Consider the following 15,293-nt stretch of genomic DNA (forward strand, 5'->3'; position numbering starts at 1 on the left):
GTCAGGTCCTTTTCTTGTGTGATAAGTTATTTCCCCAGTGTGTTTGTGCGTGTGAGAGAGAACAAATTTGTATTTATTGAGATGGAGCCGTGCAGCAAGAGTAAACCAGAACAAGGCATGTCAGAGTTTGGATTTATCACCGATACGGTGGGCCATTTTCTTTTCATTTTGACCATAATGCTGTTCTGAGCCTCTGCCAGGCTTCGAGAGCAGAGTCATTCGTGAGTCGACCTCCTGCTTCACACCCTTCATTTTTCTCACTTTGTAGGTTTTGACTGAGCTAATGCTTCCAGGAAAAAAAAGACTTATTGATTAGAGATAAGTCACTTGCAGCATCTGGGCTTTTATTGGTCAAGTTTGTGAGTTGTTTTAGCCATTTGGTAGAGGTGCAGGTAGTGTTTGTTCTAACACATTTAGTAAATTCTCTTGGTTTCTCTGCCCTGGTTTCTCAGAGCTTTATCACTTCCTCCACTCGCCTTTTCACCTGCCCAGAGCACTCCTGTTGGGACTGAAGCATGTGGCAAGATCACCTCAGCTGCTCTGAAAAGCATTCTTTTCCTTCTCCTCATTTTAAATGGCACGTTGTCATTCCTTCCAAAACACAGAAATGGCCATCAACCCTCATCTTTGTTATTGCCTAGGTTTTATAGCTAAAACAAGTGTTAGGATGAGCTAGAGCAAGCTTTGTTCTTCTTTCAACAATAGCAAAGATGTCCCACCATGAGGAGTCAAGTCAGATTGTGTCTACATCAGGAGGACAGTTTAGGATTTCTGGTTTTCTTCTGGTATTGCAGGAGATAAGCACAGAGTCAGACCAATTTACTGATGATACTTTCAGTCTGGTTTTTTGTCTGTGGAAACAAAAGAAATGCCTCGAAAATGGTTTCATTCCTGTGGGACTTGCAAGCAATACAGATTCTTGAAATCACAACTATCTGATCTGAGTGCAGTGAGGAGGCCAGAAAAGGACCAAATGATTAAAACAGGAGCTGTTGTGGTTACCACAGCCCACTGCCTCTGTAAATTGTGTGTGGTGTCTTCCCAGCTGAAGAATTTATATTGCTTAGGAGATTGAGGTAGTCTCTGAAGTGACTTTCAGATACTGTTAGTGACCTTCTAACCCATGTTAGCACATTTCCTTGAACTCTGGAAGTTACTAATCTTGCTAATACAAATAGGAACTTGCAGTTTAACGTCTCTCAGTTGCATGAGTAATGAGTGGTGTGCTTCAGCGATTAGCTTCCTTGGAGCCCTGCTATGTTCCTACAGGGTCTTAGTGTTAAACCTGAACAGTTGCTAATATGGTAACTACATAATGTGCATGAGAAAAGAAACCATAATTGTACTCCTTTTATTTTTAAGAGAGGAATCCAGAAACTAGATTATTTTTGCTAACATTTTTCTTCTTAGTTGGGATATGAAAACAAGTGCAAATCAGCAAGTGTAGCAAGGAGAATAAAAAAAGGAAAAAGAGTCACCTTAGAAAATGAGCATTCACTAGACCTCAAGCTAAAAACCAGCAGGAAATGTTGGGAAAATAACTCTCTCTAAGATGTCTGGATTTATCAAAGCACTTATCTGCACAGCATGGAGAAAACAAGTCCTGTGTGTCAGTCCTGGGTGTGGGTGCTTATGCCAGCGTGTATGTTTGTGTAGAGAGAGAAAAAACACCTCAAGGAAATGTAAAGATAATATTATCTGTGGTTATAATCTGAAAACAGAGAGGGAGAGAGATAAACAGCTGTCTTTTTTAATCAAGACTGCTGCATGCTTGGACATTTAATGACAATGTGCACATTGACTATGGGTCGCTGGATGCAGAGCTGCTTCAGAAAAATATGAAGGCGTGACCTATTATTTTCTAGTAGAAATTATGAAATGAATTGCGCCTTAGTATGGATAGTCTTATCTAAATCAGTTACTTCAACATGCTCAACCTTTCAAATGCTTTCCTTTAATGATGGAAGTAGCTATTTTATTTGGCTTGTGATGTGGAACTGTGTAAAGCCCCTGATCAAACCACACCTGCTGAAACATTATAGGGAGTTGAAAAATAGGGCATATGCTTTTAATTAAAAGGAAATGCAAGGGGAATTATTTGCAGAATAACAAAATAAATAAATTATAGCTCTTTTCCATATATTCTCCCCCTCCTGAAGTGGAGAGATTGTCATATTCCTGGTGGGTGAGGAACGCTCGGCTGTTGTAAGAAGTCTTCTGCTCATAGGTCCCATTGTCCTTTGCATATAGTCATTCACTACATGTTGTGCCTAATATTTTAACCACTGGAAACCCCCTGGCAAGACTGGCTGTCAAAGTTATCTCCTCGGTAGAAAAGATTTCTCTATTTAAAATGTAAATTAAACTTAGTGAAAAACACAGGCCCAGATGCAGCTGCAAAGAAGTGGGGAGGAGCTGTACACCAGCAGGAGCTTCGCAATGCTGTTGGGTTGGGATCACACAGGCAGTTAAGTACATGGAGATGCTAATGGTGTCAGGGCATGGCACTTGGACACCTTGTCCACCCTGATACACCTTCACCTCTTACAAAATGTGAGTTCCTCAGTCATTTAAGGAAACACCAAAAATACATCTCAGAGCCTCCTTGCAAAGCCTGACAATGCAGTAGAACAAAAATGCAGCATGTCCTCTGAATTTCCCCTTTGGTTTTTTGGACATGAATTTTGTAGATATAAAGATGAGCAAAAAGGTGTACAAAAAGGTCAAAACCCTCTTTTCTTTCTTTTTTTTTTTTTTTTTTTTAAGATAATTAGAATGCTCATCATAGGTGAATTGTTTTCAATTTAATATAGTTCAGATTCAAGCATGACAAGAAATTGCTGCAGCAGAGCACATACCTAAACATACAGGCATCCCTGCCCGTGGCAGGGGGTTGGAACTAGATGATCTTTAAGGTCAAAGATCCTTCCAAGCCATTCTGTGATGCCATGCCAACTCTTCCTTTGAAGAAGCCTCACAAGAAAACTTCTTAGACAAACTGTCTACCTTCAGTGTTTCTGTAGTCTGCATCATTTCAGGATCTAAGCATATAGCAATCTGTTAATATACTTGTTTCCATATTCTTTGTTGGTAGAAAATGGTGGTATTCCCATTTTACACAGTAGGAAACATGACAGAGGTTAAATAACTTGTCCAGGGTAAGAAAACAAGTTTGTTCTGGGACATTCTAGGGATAAAATCCCCTTCTTCTCCAACAGCTTTGTGAAGGCTTGGGACTCTCTTTCCTGAGTACATAACAAAAGCAGCCTGTTCAATGTCTTAACAACCTGGTTAACCAGTAACACCAGGGTGAATGGTGCCATGCAGTGGATATACAACATCAGGCAGGTGATTTGTCCCAACAATGTCACTGGGGCTACTGACACACTCTGTGTGTCTACCAGCTTTGGCAGGTTGGACCCAAATGTGCTATAAGCCTGCACCACAGTGCGAGCTCCAAATGAAGGAGGAATGAAAGGATGACGCTGCAGAGGCCGTTTATGCAGATAACAACATCAGTCAGAGCCGACTGGTACTTAAAGTCTGGGTTGGTTTAATTATTCTGTAACTGGCAGAAGGATATCACTAGGTACAGTGTCTTGCTAAAAAGCAGCATCTTTTGGAAGATATCAGAAGGTGCTGATATACTTCAATACAAATGCAGGTTATATTTCTTCTGGATCTTTTAACAACCCCTCCTCTTGGTGCCTGCCTTAGTTGTCTCTTTCTCAGTGCTCGGCTGTTGATATTTTCTTGTAGTCCTCTTACACCTGTATTTCTATTTTCCTCTTAGTGCCTTCATGTTTTCAACTTGAGGGCCAGGTACAAACCTTATACAACTGCAGACATAGGCGTTGACTTTCATGGGTTTCAGATTTAACTTATGCTGGAGATCAACCTCTCCTCTGGACAGCACTAAATCTTCCCTGCCAGAGATAACTAGTCCTTGGGGCTCATAGCTATGCTTCTGAAGAGAAAAATGTTTTGCTTTGGAATGGACTGGATTGCACCACACAGCAGGTGATATCAAAACACTTTCGAGGAAAGCATCCCCTTGGGATCCATCTCAAGGCCTTCACTGGTGAAGGACATAAGGCAGTGTGTGATGCGGTCAGCACACCTCCGTTATTTTCCCAGGGAACAAAGCAGTGGGGCTTAATGGTGACAGAACCTTCCCAGGCTGCTTCTTGAAGGGGTCATTGTTTAAGCGGAAAAGGAAGAGGAAGGGTCTTTCTCCAGTTTCCTTTCTAACTCTATAATATATTCAGGGAATTTATCACAGACCAACATGGAAATGTCTGTGTTGGCCCCACTCAGAAACACTGTCTGTTGGCCAGCCATCAGCTTTGTGAGCAGCGCATTAAGCTGACACAGTGAATAGATTTTTCTAGAGAGAAGTGCTTTGCTACAGTGCTGTCTTTACTAATGTATATTTTTCTGCTTTCCATCAAACAGTCAATGAAGGCTCAGGTGAAACCAATCAAAAAGAGACATCGACCTGTGACATTTGCCAGTTTGGGGCAGAGTGTGACGAAGATGCAGAGGATGTTTGGTACAGTAATTTGGTCTATTCTTCTATTTTAATGAACGTTGTATTATTTAAAGGTACTGTGGTTTAGAAAGCATTACAAATATTAGATATTCAATTTTCTGCACCCAGAGATTAATCACCGAGTGATTGAGGTGGTTATTACCATGAAAAAATGTATAAACCAGTCTGCTTTATAATTTTGGAACATGAAGTCTAGAAACATCCATTTTGTTGCTGTTATAACTTATGTTATTCCATCTGGGCTTTTACAGCTTTATACTTTGGTAAAAATAGAATTGGGAAAAATAATTGACCTAAAGCTTTTCCGGTTAAAAAGTATCATTAGTATTATGATCATGTTAATTCATGTATAGCATTAGAAGCGCTGGGAAATCTGTCTCGCTTTTTCCTAGTTGCTGGAGTTGACCACCTACCCCTTAAATGTTTGAAATAATTAGAGTGTACATTTAGATGTTTTCTCAATGGAAGTTGGTTTAGTTTTTATGTTCTAAAAAAGGTTTCAAAAATATTCAGCTTTTTTTTTATCATTATTTTAAACCTTAACCACATAAGCTGAAGGGAACTAATTCTATCTATTCAGAATTTTTTTTTTCTTCATTTTGCCTGGAAACTATGCACACATGGAAATTAAGCCAACTTTAAATTAATAATTTCATTGTGATTTTGGAATAGCCACTAGATTAAAAAAGCCGCTGTTCACAGAGCTCTACTTCTAACACCGCCTTAATGCCAAGCCTCATATTTCTATCTAAGGGATTAATACAAATTTAGAGAGACAACAAAATAATCATGCAAATGTTAGAGCTGTTGTCTGAATGATGTGGCTTCTGAAGCTGTGGGGTGGTGGTAGCTAGAGGATGGATACAGAGGCTGGACAGTGAGATGTCAATAAAGCCAGCGTTGCCCAAACTCTTAACTTGGGTGGTATGAATGGAGCAGAGAGGAGTCAATGAATGAATGAATGAATGGTGAACATGGTAATTGTGCTGGTGTTGGGCAGCTGACCTCATCCAGGCAAGGCATCCATGCACTGTTAATCAGGCATGAAGTTATGAACATTTCTGCTAGTAGGTGAAGAAGCTTAGGAATTTGGTTATGATCATCCATTTGTGCTCATTTTGGTCTAGTCTTGCCAGGATTTTAATACCCTCTGGTTCTAGCATTTAAAAAACACCAAGTTAACAAACCACAGAAGCCTTGCTCTGTCTCTAGTCATCAAAAGAAACTGTGGTGTTGAACAGGATCAAGATGCATCATGGTTCTAGGTTTGCAGTAGTGTAATGCGATTTGTGTGGAAGAAATTGCCTTATGTTTACTTTGCTTAAGAAAATTACCGCAGGTGTCAGGTTTTTCATCGTCTCCTTGACCGGTTGTCCTTGGTAGTTTTGGTGGTGCAGCGTAGAAACAAAACCGTGGTAAAATTAATATATCAAAATTCACAGTCTAGTGCTCATGTTTTCATAATTAAGTGCACTTCCAAATTGGAAAGCAGAAGAGAGGGGCAAGGAATAAAATTAGCTACAAGATAACATTATTAATCATAAGCACTGAGTAGCAGTGTTTATTTTTTTCCAGAAATAGCTTGGTAAAAAAGCCTGATCCAACTTACCCCAATAATGTTCCCACCGCAGCTTTTGCACTGTCTAATTCCTCCCCTCTGAAACAACTTGGCTTATATGGAGCAGCGTAATGGCTGCAGGAGCTGAAGTTCTCAATCTTTATTGACAGACAGTCTTCCTGAAGGGGAAGCTTGCTTCTTAGGGCGGGAAGCAGGGAAAGGCATTTACTAGGAAGATGCTACTAGACAGACTGTTAAAAGGCAGGCAAGTAGATTTCCAACCAGAAGTACAAAGACCGTGTAAAGCCTGTTAGAGGTCTGCTTTGAAGTAAACAACTTCATATGCCGTAACAGAGCCCTGATTTCCTGTCCCTGCCCCCTGATTAGTCTTGGATAAACGCCTTTCTAAAAAATGAGCCTTCTGGGTGTTAGCTCTTTGTTATTCTTATTTCTAGAATAAAAGCAGACTATGTATAGAGGTCCTAGATCCCTCTTCCAAATGTACATTAATTGAATTTCCATGTTTGGCACCAAATAAATAGACATATTCCCCCACTCCCCCTGCCAAGATTTGGTGTGTAGGAAATGTCCATAGATTAAGTGGGAAAAGACATTTCAGTTTATTATTTGATCACTATTTCTGTGTGAATCATATTTCAGATGTAAGCAGGGCTTCTCTAGGCATCTCACCTGGCTGATGAGGTTTGTGTAATCCAGATGGGGACAGTGGTTCCTCGTGGCTGCAAGGACCTATTGGTACAGGATTATCAAGCCCGGCCACTGGCAGTGTCCCTTTATCAATCAGGACCAGTATGAGAGTGCAGGGTCAGTGCCTCATCCATTCCAGGTAAAAGGGATGCAAGCCGGAAGCCGAGCCAGACCGCAGAGAGCTGGGGACATGAGGCTGGCTGCCGGCCTAATATTCCTAGGGTGCCAGAGTAGATCAGAGAAGAGAGCACAGGTGTGATAGCAGATGTGGTTGGGCTGCTGATGATTTAAAGCAACAATTAACATTATCCTGCATTGCCACAGTCTGTTACTTTGCAGCCCCTTGTCTCTGGTTTAACTCTTTCTTTTTGCTTTCTTCTTCTCTTTTTCTCTGTTATTCAGTGCCAGTTGTTGCTCTGATGAATTGTGCTATTGTACTGTGTCACCGGGATTTTAAAATCTTTTTATTTGTGTAAAACCATTCTGTTAATGGCTAGGCTCCTGGGATTCTGATGGGGCGTGGGGGTTGGCACATAGAAGACTACTCGAAAGAGTAAGAGATGTGTGTGATCGTTTTCTGGAAAGTATGAAGAAAAGGCAGAAAAGAACCCACTGTAATAACAGGTTTTCCACTCCATGGTAAAGCACACATGTATTATTATCCTATGCTGCAGTCTAATATCACGAGAGTGAATGTAATTTGGCATTCCATTACTGAATCTCTTTCTCTAGGTTAAAAACAAAGACTGTTCAGTTGAAAGTCTTTAACATCTTGCTACTTTAATACTTGAAAGCTTCTTGTCACTAAGAGGATCGTTTATTACTGGCATTATTCCCACCTTTAATGCATTTTGCACCAGTGGGCTTCATGAATATTTAAAGCAGGGCAGTGGCTATGCTCTTTAGCACGGGATTGCAATCTATTGGTAAATCAGACATTTGGTGTTGCTTACTTTGGGTTTTATTTCTGAGCTGGCTAAGGAATAATTGATTTTTTTAAGACAGGGCTACTCAACACTCCGAGAGATATACTTAAATGGAAATGAAAAATGAAGCATAACATTCTGAACCATGGTGTATTTCTAAGATCTTCCAAAAAGCATCTATGAAATACTCACTCAGTGTATATAAATAGTACTAACCAAATGGAGTGCCTGCTCATCTGCTGAAGTGGCTTAGTGTCAGTGCATAACCATGTCGGAAACCTGTGTTCCAGTATTAATCTCCTCCTTATGGGCCACTGAGGAAATAAGAGCACTCTACGCTGGACAAACCATGGTTTAGATAGATACTGGGCAGCTATTTCAGAGGTCCACAATGTGTCCAAGTAAGTAGAAGGAGATAAATAATAGGAAAAATTCTTTTGTTGAATTTCCTGTTGGAAAACACCAACAATAGAGAGGACAGGAGTATTTTCTTAAACAAGATTAAAGCCTACAGACCTCTGACTTGCAGAGTTAATCAAAGTCAAAGTGATGAATTGGGGTTAAATATGCATGCTTTTCTTTTGAATTTCAATATCAGCAGGTCAGCCAGCAGCAGTCCCAAAGTGCAGCATTGCCCAGAATAAGATGCATTTTGGTAGCTATAAGACAGACACACAGAGATTTATAATGTGCTTGGGAGAGAGTGCTTTCCCTGCAGCCTGGCAGCATCCAAGGAAGTAAGGAGGCCATCTCTGCAGCTTGCTCCTCTGCTTTCCCCTTCCTTCCTCCTGGAGGCTGCAGATAGAGAAGAGAGGCAGTTGTACCCCTGGCAGGAGGGGCCTGACCTTGAAATGGGCCACTCAGGGGGTTGCACGCATGATAAAAAGGCGCTTAAATACCCCTGCTACTTCCTGCGGCTTACTCCTGCATGTCCCAAGGACTCCTCCTTGGCTGAGCAGAGGGGTTTGTGCTCTGCCATAGGCAGCATGCTTGTGGTAGGCAACTTTCCTCCCTCCTCACAAGCCTGGCCCAGGAGGAGTCTTTTCCATTTCTTGCAAATGGGCAAGGATCCCACCGGGCAGGTTCAGCTCAGGAGAGGATGCTGAGGCCATTCTGTGGGCACACTGTGTCCTTGATGACACAAAGCTGGGACCTTGGAGGAAGGCATCCAGGCCTGAGGAAGGGGCTTGGCACGTTCAGTGTCTAGATCAGTGGGTGAAGGAAAGGAGCATCAGGCGTGCTGTACAGCTGGGTGGTATTCCCAAGTGAGGTGGCAGCATAATTACAGCAAGTCCCTTGTGTCCTGCTCTTCTTTCCGCCTGGCTGGGACAATAAACTCCACTTAGCCACAGCAGACACACACACATAAAACGTATTAAGAAGATGGACTGTTTAGGCCCTTGTTTCATATTTTACTGCTAATCACTGACATATGTAGTTTGGGTAAATGCTTCTATAAGGCAAGTGAAGAGTCTGCAATAGATGAGGATGGTGAAACTGCATTCTCATGCAAATAAGTGGCGCCGTACGTGGGAGATATTTGTGCAAATCATGCAGCTGCCATCTGCAGTGACCCCTACAGTCAATATTGCTCTAGCAATCAATATTTATCTTTATTATACTATAGAAAGAAAACATATAAAAGAAACTAATGATTTTGCCAGCTTCTCAATCCAGCCAGCAATTAGGTCAGTCAGCTTTGGGTCCCTTCCCCCTTCCATCAGTTGCTCTCAAACAGAGCATCTGCAAATAAGATTCTGTACTACTATGAAGTACTAAAAGGTAGTTTGAAAGCTTACATACATTACACGGGTATTGGCTGCTTCATGTTCAGCAGTGTGTATAATAACTATGCGTGACCTACTTGTTCCAGATGCAGAAACAAAGAGCTCCTTTAACATCTGCAATGTCCCATGCATTATACAGGAGATATATTGCTGTTTTCTGCTGCTTTCTTTTCTCATCACTCATGACTACATGTAATGCTTAAACATACTTACGGGACTTGTGGTGTAAATAAGCTCAGAAATTGAATCGAATAATTAAAAAACCCCAATCTTGTGATTTCTGCTTAACTTCAGATCATACCTAAGGCATGAATTGAAGCTGCTGCTGTATAAATCATCATGTGGTGCTTGGTAGTCATGTCTAATAACAGTCCAGGCAGGGATTTACAGAGGAAAGTAAAGGCACTGCAGCACGCAATCTCTGCAGCTTACACCCTCCCTCTTACATCCGTGTCACTTATATTAGCCTCATCCTCATAACAGGTACCTCCAGTGCTTGCCCAGAAATAAGCTCAGTTCTTGCTCTGTGAACTGCTAATAGAATAAAAAGAAAGCAGCTGACTTCCAGTGTCACTGGATGTTGAGATGCCATGTTGAGATACCTGTAGAGATACCATGCAGTGGGTTAAGAGTCAGTACTACTGTAAAAAAGTAGCCTAAGCAACAGGAAATTGGTCCATGAAGGATTTTCAATGAAAGACAAAACATCAGGAATGTTAGAAAACACAATATGACCCCTACCTATGTGTTATATTTTAATTATTAAGCCTGCTCTGTGAAGGGGTGGCTTTTATAGGAGGCTGGTCAGCCGGATCTGCTGCCTGGGATGTGGAAGCTGAATATGGGAACATGAACCTGGCCATGTTCCTTCATTTGGGCTGTGGAAGGAAAGGGCATGTGAACTGGCATAAAAGTGGGAAAATGAGCAAAATACAAATTTCTAGCTTGAATTGCTGTCCACAGCACAAATAAGAACAAAATCGCAGAGGTTCCAGCTTAGGTGACAGCTTGAGGCTTATTAGCAACCAGTGTCTAGACATTGTGTAAGAGTCAAAAAATACAGTCCACAGGTGAGAACTTCATGAATGCCACAGCTCCTATCAGGTTTCTCACTCAAAACTGCTGAGACATTGTAGGACAATTTTAACTTAAAACTAGCCCAGATGAAAAAGTGCCTTTGTCCCCAACCGTAGGCAAAGGAAGATCCCCATTGACTTGTAAAAGCCAAAAATATGTGTGTTTCCTCTTTTTCATCAACAAGTCTGCAGAAAGAGCAAGGGGAAGGAAGGGTTTCTCTAAGAAACCCTGGGGTCCAGTCCTCCACCATAGGAGGCAGGAATGAGCACCGTATTCTTCTGAATTGAATGCACTGTTAGTGGGCTGGCTAGAAAGTTAATGCTTGGGAAAATCATGGCTTTTTTGGACATCTGGTGAAACTTCTTACTCTACATGTATTTGGGGTTAGTTAGAAACAGCTTTTTTTCCCAGTCAGGTAAGTTTCACAAAATCACTTTACCATCTTTGAGCCTTCATCCTGTGCCAAAATAGCCTATTTAATTTTGAAGTGAGGCTGATTCCTAACTCCCTTAGGGTGATGGTGTGGGGAATCTGACCTTTCCATCCATTGAGTCAATGAAATCCTTTAGAGGCTTATGTTCATTTGAGGAAGTTCTGCCTTTCCAGATTCTCAGGATTTATTTTCTTAATAACATTCTTTAAAAAAAAAAAATGTTTTTAACATAACCCAAGATTGTCTGGAGTTACTTATATTTCATAGTGTTTTATTGCCAATACACTTTGGAACACTCTGGTAAATAATTCAGCCTACACAAAGAAATTGGCAATATTTTCTCTATACATCGAGGAAGTCTGTCGTATACACTATATATCACAGCTCTAAATGTTCTCAGATAAATGCAAGCCCACATTGTGTTCCGTCTGTACTACTCACCCAAGTAGGTCTTTTAGGGACCCTATACGACACATCCATCTTATCCAAAACCTAGGATCCCGAACGTTTGGTTTTGTAATAAACCAGACATTTGTTATCTTTTGCAATTACAGCAAAACTCACCCTGTGTCCAGGGGATAATACCCTACACAGTCATAAAGCTTATAGATCTTGTTCCCTCATGCTCCTCTTTTCAGATGCTGATCCAGACTTAGGGTTTGGTTTCAGAAGGTGAACTTCCAGCTTATGGAAGTCAATGAAAGTTCTTCCACTTACTTCAGTGAAACAAAAGTTCTTTCCCTGTATCTTAACTGTGCAGTAACGTCTCAGTAGCCAGTGGAGCCTTTTGCTGGCAGAAGGGAGAAATAGACTCTGTTGGAGTGTAAATGCACAATCGTTCACAGAGTGCAAAGGAATAACTTGGAAATTGTGATGATAAAAGTAGAGTTTGGGTTACTGACTGCTTTGGTTGCTTCAGAGAAAATACTGATTCCTGAAAAGCCAAAAATAACTCCTGAGGTTTTGGGGGGGTTCTTGTCTTACCATGAAGCCAAACTCCTGTAGGAGAAAGCACAAATTCTTCTAAAATTTAAGGGGGGAGGGGGGAGAAGGATTGTAAGACATGTAGAGCTGTCATTTGTAAATTAATCACTTCCTCAGTTTGTCAACATCAAAGGTGTTTTTTTTTGGGGGGGTGTGGGGTGTTAAAGCAGTAATAATCTTAAAAGTGTGGCTCGAATGGTCGGATTTTCCTGTTAAGTTTCCATGGCCAAGATGGCTATCCTTAGGTTCAGCATGTGGTGTGTGGATGGGAGGCATGGAGACATAGAAGAATGGATGGTCATGGCAGAGAAGGATGGAGGGATGGACTGGGAAATGGTAGAGGACTCTGGAAGCAGGGACAAAACTTACAGCTGACTTGCAGTTGGTCCAGTTTGCTGTTTGCTGGGGAGTGGGGAGGTGCTGCAGCAGCTGCACACGTGCTGGGGCTCAGAGGGGTGGTTTGGGGGCAGTACCTGACGGCAGCAGGGATTCAGTCCTCACCTACCTTCCTTCTGCATGGCTTGGAGGCTGAAATGGCACACCCAGGATGGAGCAGGTGAGTTGAACATCTATATGGTGGGGACAGCTGGGGTAGCAGCTTGGCTGGCATCAAGGTGGTGTGGCTGTGGATTCCACTAGCATCAACCTGTGTGTGTTATAAGGGTGCGCACGTGTGGCTGGGCATTGTGGGAGACAGCCACAGCATCCCTCTCTATTTTCTGGGTATGGCCATAGACCACCTGTACACATGACAATATGGCAGAGAGCATGTTGTGTGCCCAATTTAACAGGGGGGCAAATGAACCCAGGAATTTCGTGTTTTTATTCCTCTGCCACCAGCTGTGACTGGATTTCAGTCCTAGGTCGGGAAATGTAGCAGCTTTCTAAGCACACACCTTTATTTGCATTGAAGGAATGGCTTTTGTGCTCTTGCTGTAATACAGGGTGTTATAAAGATCATGCCTCACTCCTGATGTTTCGTGGGAGGTGCAGGTGCTCCAAGGCAAAGCCACCACTTGGTTGTGTACCCCCATGGCTGGGAGAGCCCAGACTCACCAGCCTGTGAAAGTGCACATAAGGGATAATATGATAATGCACAGCAGATATGAATGTGCATTGACACACAATCATCTGCGTACGTCAGGGCATTACAGCATGAGAGAGCAAGTGCAGAGACCTTGGAGAACAACACGCTTTTTGCACCTTTTTTCCCCTGATTTTGCTTCCCCCTTTTTTTGTTATTTAAAAATGAGATTTCCTTCCTCCCTGGCCCCCCATTTAGCCAAAGTCATGCCCTAGTAGTAAACGGACTGGTGCCTTCATGACGGCCTATTTAGTTGCAATAAAAAGTTGATTGGCCTAATGCACAATCAAGAAAGGAGTGACATTTATTGCTTCGGTTTTATGATGCTGTGAACTGAGCAAGATTTGGAGCCTTACAGTGCCTTCAGGGGGCAGGAGATCACCAGCAATGAATTGTATTTATACCTTTTCCAATTTCCTACTAACATTTTAGCAATAAATAGACTGTGTTGTTATTGAGTTTTATGTAAGTATGTTTACGAAAGCAGGAATACAACTTTGTAGCTCAGAATTACATGTGTTGGCTAAATAGATCAGCAGAGAGAATAACTATGTAAAGCACTGGGAAAGCACTTTCCAATTTATTATCAAATGTCTTAATAGAACGCTTCATGTCTTCCATCCTACTTTATGTTAACTATTAAATTAAAACTGCATCCATTGCAGAAGGTCGGAGGCTCCTTCACACACCCATGTTGGAACATCAAGGCCACGATTGTTCACACATCTAAGCCATTAAAAATACATCCCATGCATTAAATATGAGTCTGAGGAAAACACGCAGGGCTGACCCCAGCTCTCACAGCCTCTGTGGGGTGGCAGGTGTCTCTTCCCCACAGCACCCATCTCCTGCCCTGGGCCTTTCCCATGAGTAAATAGGCGCTAAAAGCCTATATGAGATGTGCCCAGACATACAGATTTAATTGCTGTGTCTCAGCCTGTCCATTTTGTAATGAAGCTCTCCCATGTGAAGAAGCTCGGGTGCCCCAGGGACGCCCGTCCTTGTGGTGCATCCCTTTGCAGGTGGATTCCACTTCTCTGTGTCCCATCTCATTAGTTTGCTGGCAAGGACATGTCATTGAGATGGCACATTTCATTCATTTGTACATCTTCCTTTCCCTGGAAGTGGTAGTTTTCCTTCTGACTTGCTCCCAAAAGCAGTCAGCGAATGTGGTCATCATGAAACAGCAAGAGAAGGGGCAGCATCCCCAGCCAGTAATAACACCTAGTTTTGTACAGCAGCTTTCACCTACAGACCTGAATGCTCTGAGGAAAAAGAGGGTTACTACTGCTCTCCTTCTTGCACGTGCAGCAATTTGCCCAGGTCCCAGGCTCGTACCTATGGGCCAGGATCTCATTTCACCGCTCTGCAGGAGGACATGAGGTTATCTTGCTTTATTTCTGTCTGTGCAGAAGGTGTAAACAGTGCCTGAAGGAAAGCCTGGAAGTATCCTCCTAAAATTTCATTAAATCGCTAGACTGGATTTTGTTTTGTAATTCAAGTCAGTTTACCAAGCTGGGGAGCCTGGAGTAGGCAGCCAATTCAGATGATGCTGCCTCAGGCAGGTCTTCTCATAAGTGGGAGGCACACATTTGAGGACACAGAGCAGTTGATCGTGAGAGGTAGTCTGATTTTGCAGGACTGTGGAAGGAGTCTTTACAAAGAAGAATTATTTTGCCGCTGTTTTCTTCTCACTAGTTCTAGGAGGGTCACTTCTAAGCCTTGCCTTCTTCACCAGCACTGGATAGCTCACATGTTGCATGGGATGGGGCTTGCAGGACACTGGTCTCCGCTAGCCAGAAGGCTATCATCCCTTTACTCTCACTGATAAATGAGTCCACACTTTCAGAAGTAGCTTCTAGTGTCATTAACAAAGGTGTTACCAGAAATTCGCCATTGGTCCTAATCGGTGCTGTAGTTCTTCATGAGCAGGTCCATGCAGGACCTCAGCTAGATGGTGTCCCCTGCTTCCCACAGGATGTTGCAATATTCCCACCGCTGTTGCAGGCCAGAGTGAAACGCTGAGATTTGTGGGGACAATTCTCATTATTCTGCTGGTTTCAAGATAGGAGCAAACAATATCAGGATAAAATGTTCGTGAAGGACAAACTCAAATGTTTACAAAAGGAGAGAAACAGTTAGCAAAGCTTTGTTTTAGCACAGGCTATAGAGACGTGAAGGACA

At 42.3% G+C, this 15,293-nt stretch overlaps 1 protein-coding gene across 1 annotated transcript in view; it reads left to right on the forward strand.

Moving 5' to 3' along the window:
• The window catches only part of LOC104401899 (tomoregulin-2-like), a gene marked incomplete at its 3' end in the record, with an annotated part of 72,498 nt that extends 67,946 nt beyond the window's left edge, over positions 1–4,552 (forward strand). The window contains exon 5 of the mRNA XM_010009624.1: positions 4,456–4,552. Coding sequence (XP_010007926.1) covers positions 4,456–4,552 — 97 coding nt within the window. The remainder of the gene's footprint in view (positions 1–4,455) is intronic.
• Between the last annotated feature and the right edge of the window lie 10,741 nt (positions 4,553–15,293).

This window comes from Nestor notabilis, unplaced genomic scaffold (assembly GCF_000696875.1).
Source record: "Nestor notabilis isolate BGI_N333 unplaced genomic scaffold, ASM69687v1 scaffold25662, whole genome shotgun sequence".
Taxonomy (NCBI): Eukaryota; Metazoa; Chordata; class Aves; order Psittaciformes; family Psittacidae; genus Nestor; species Nestor notabilis.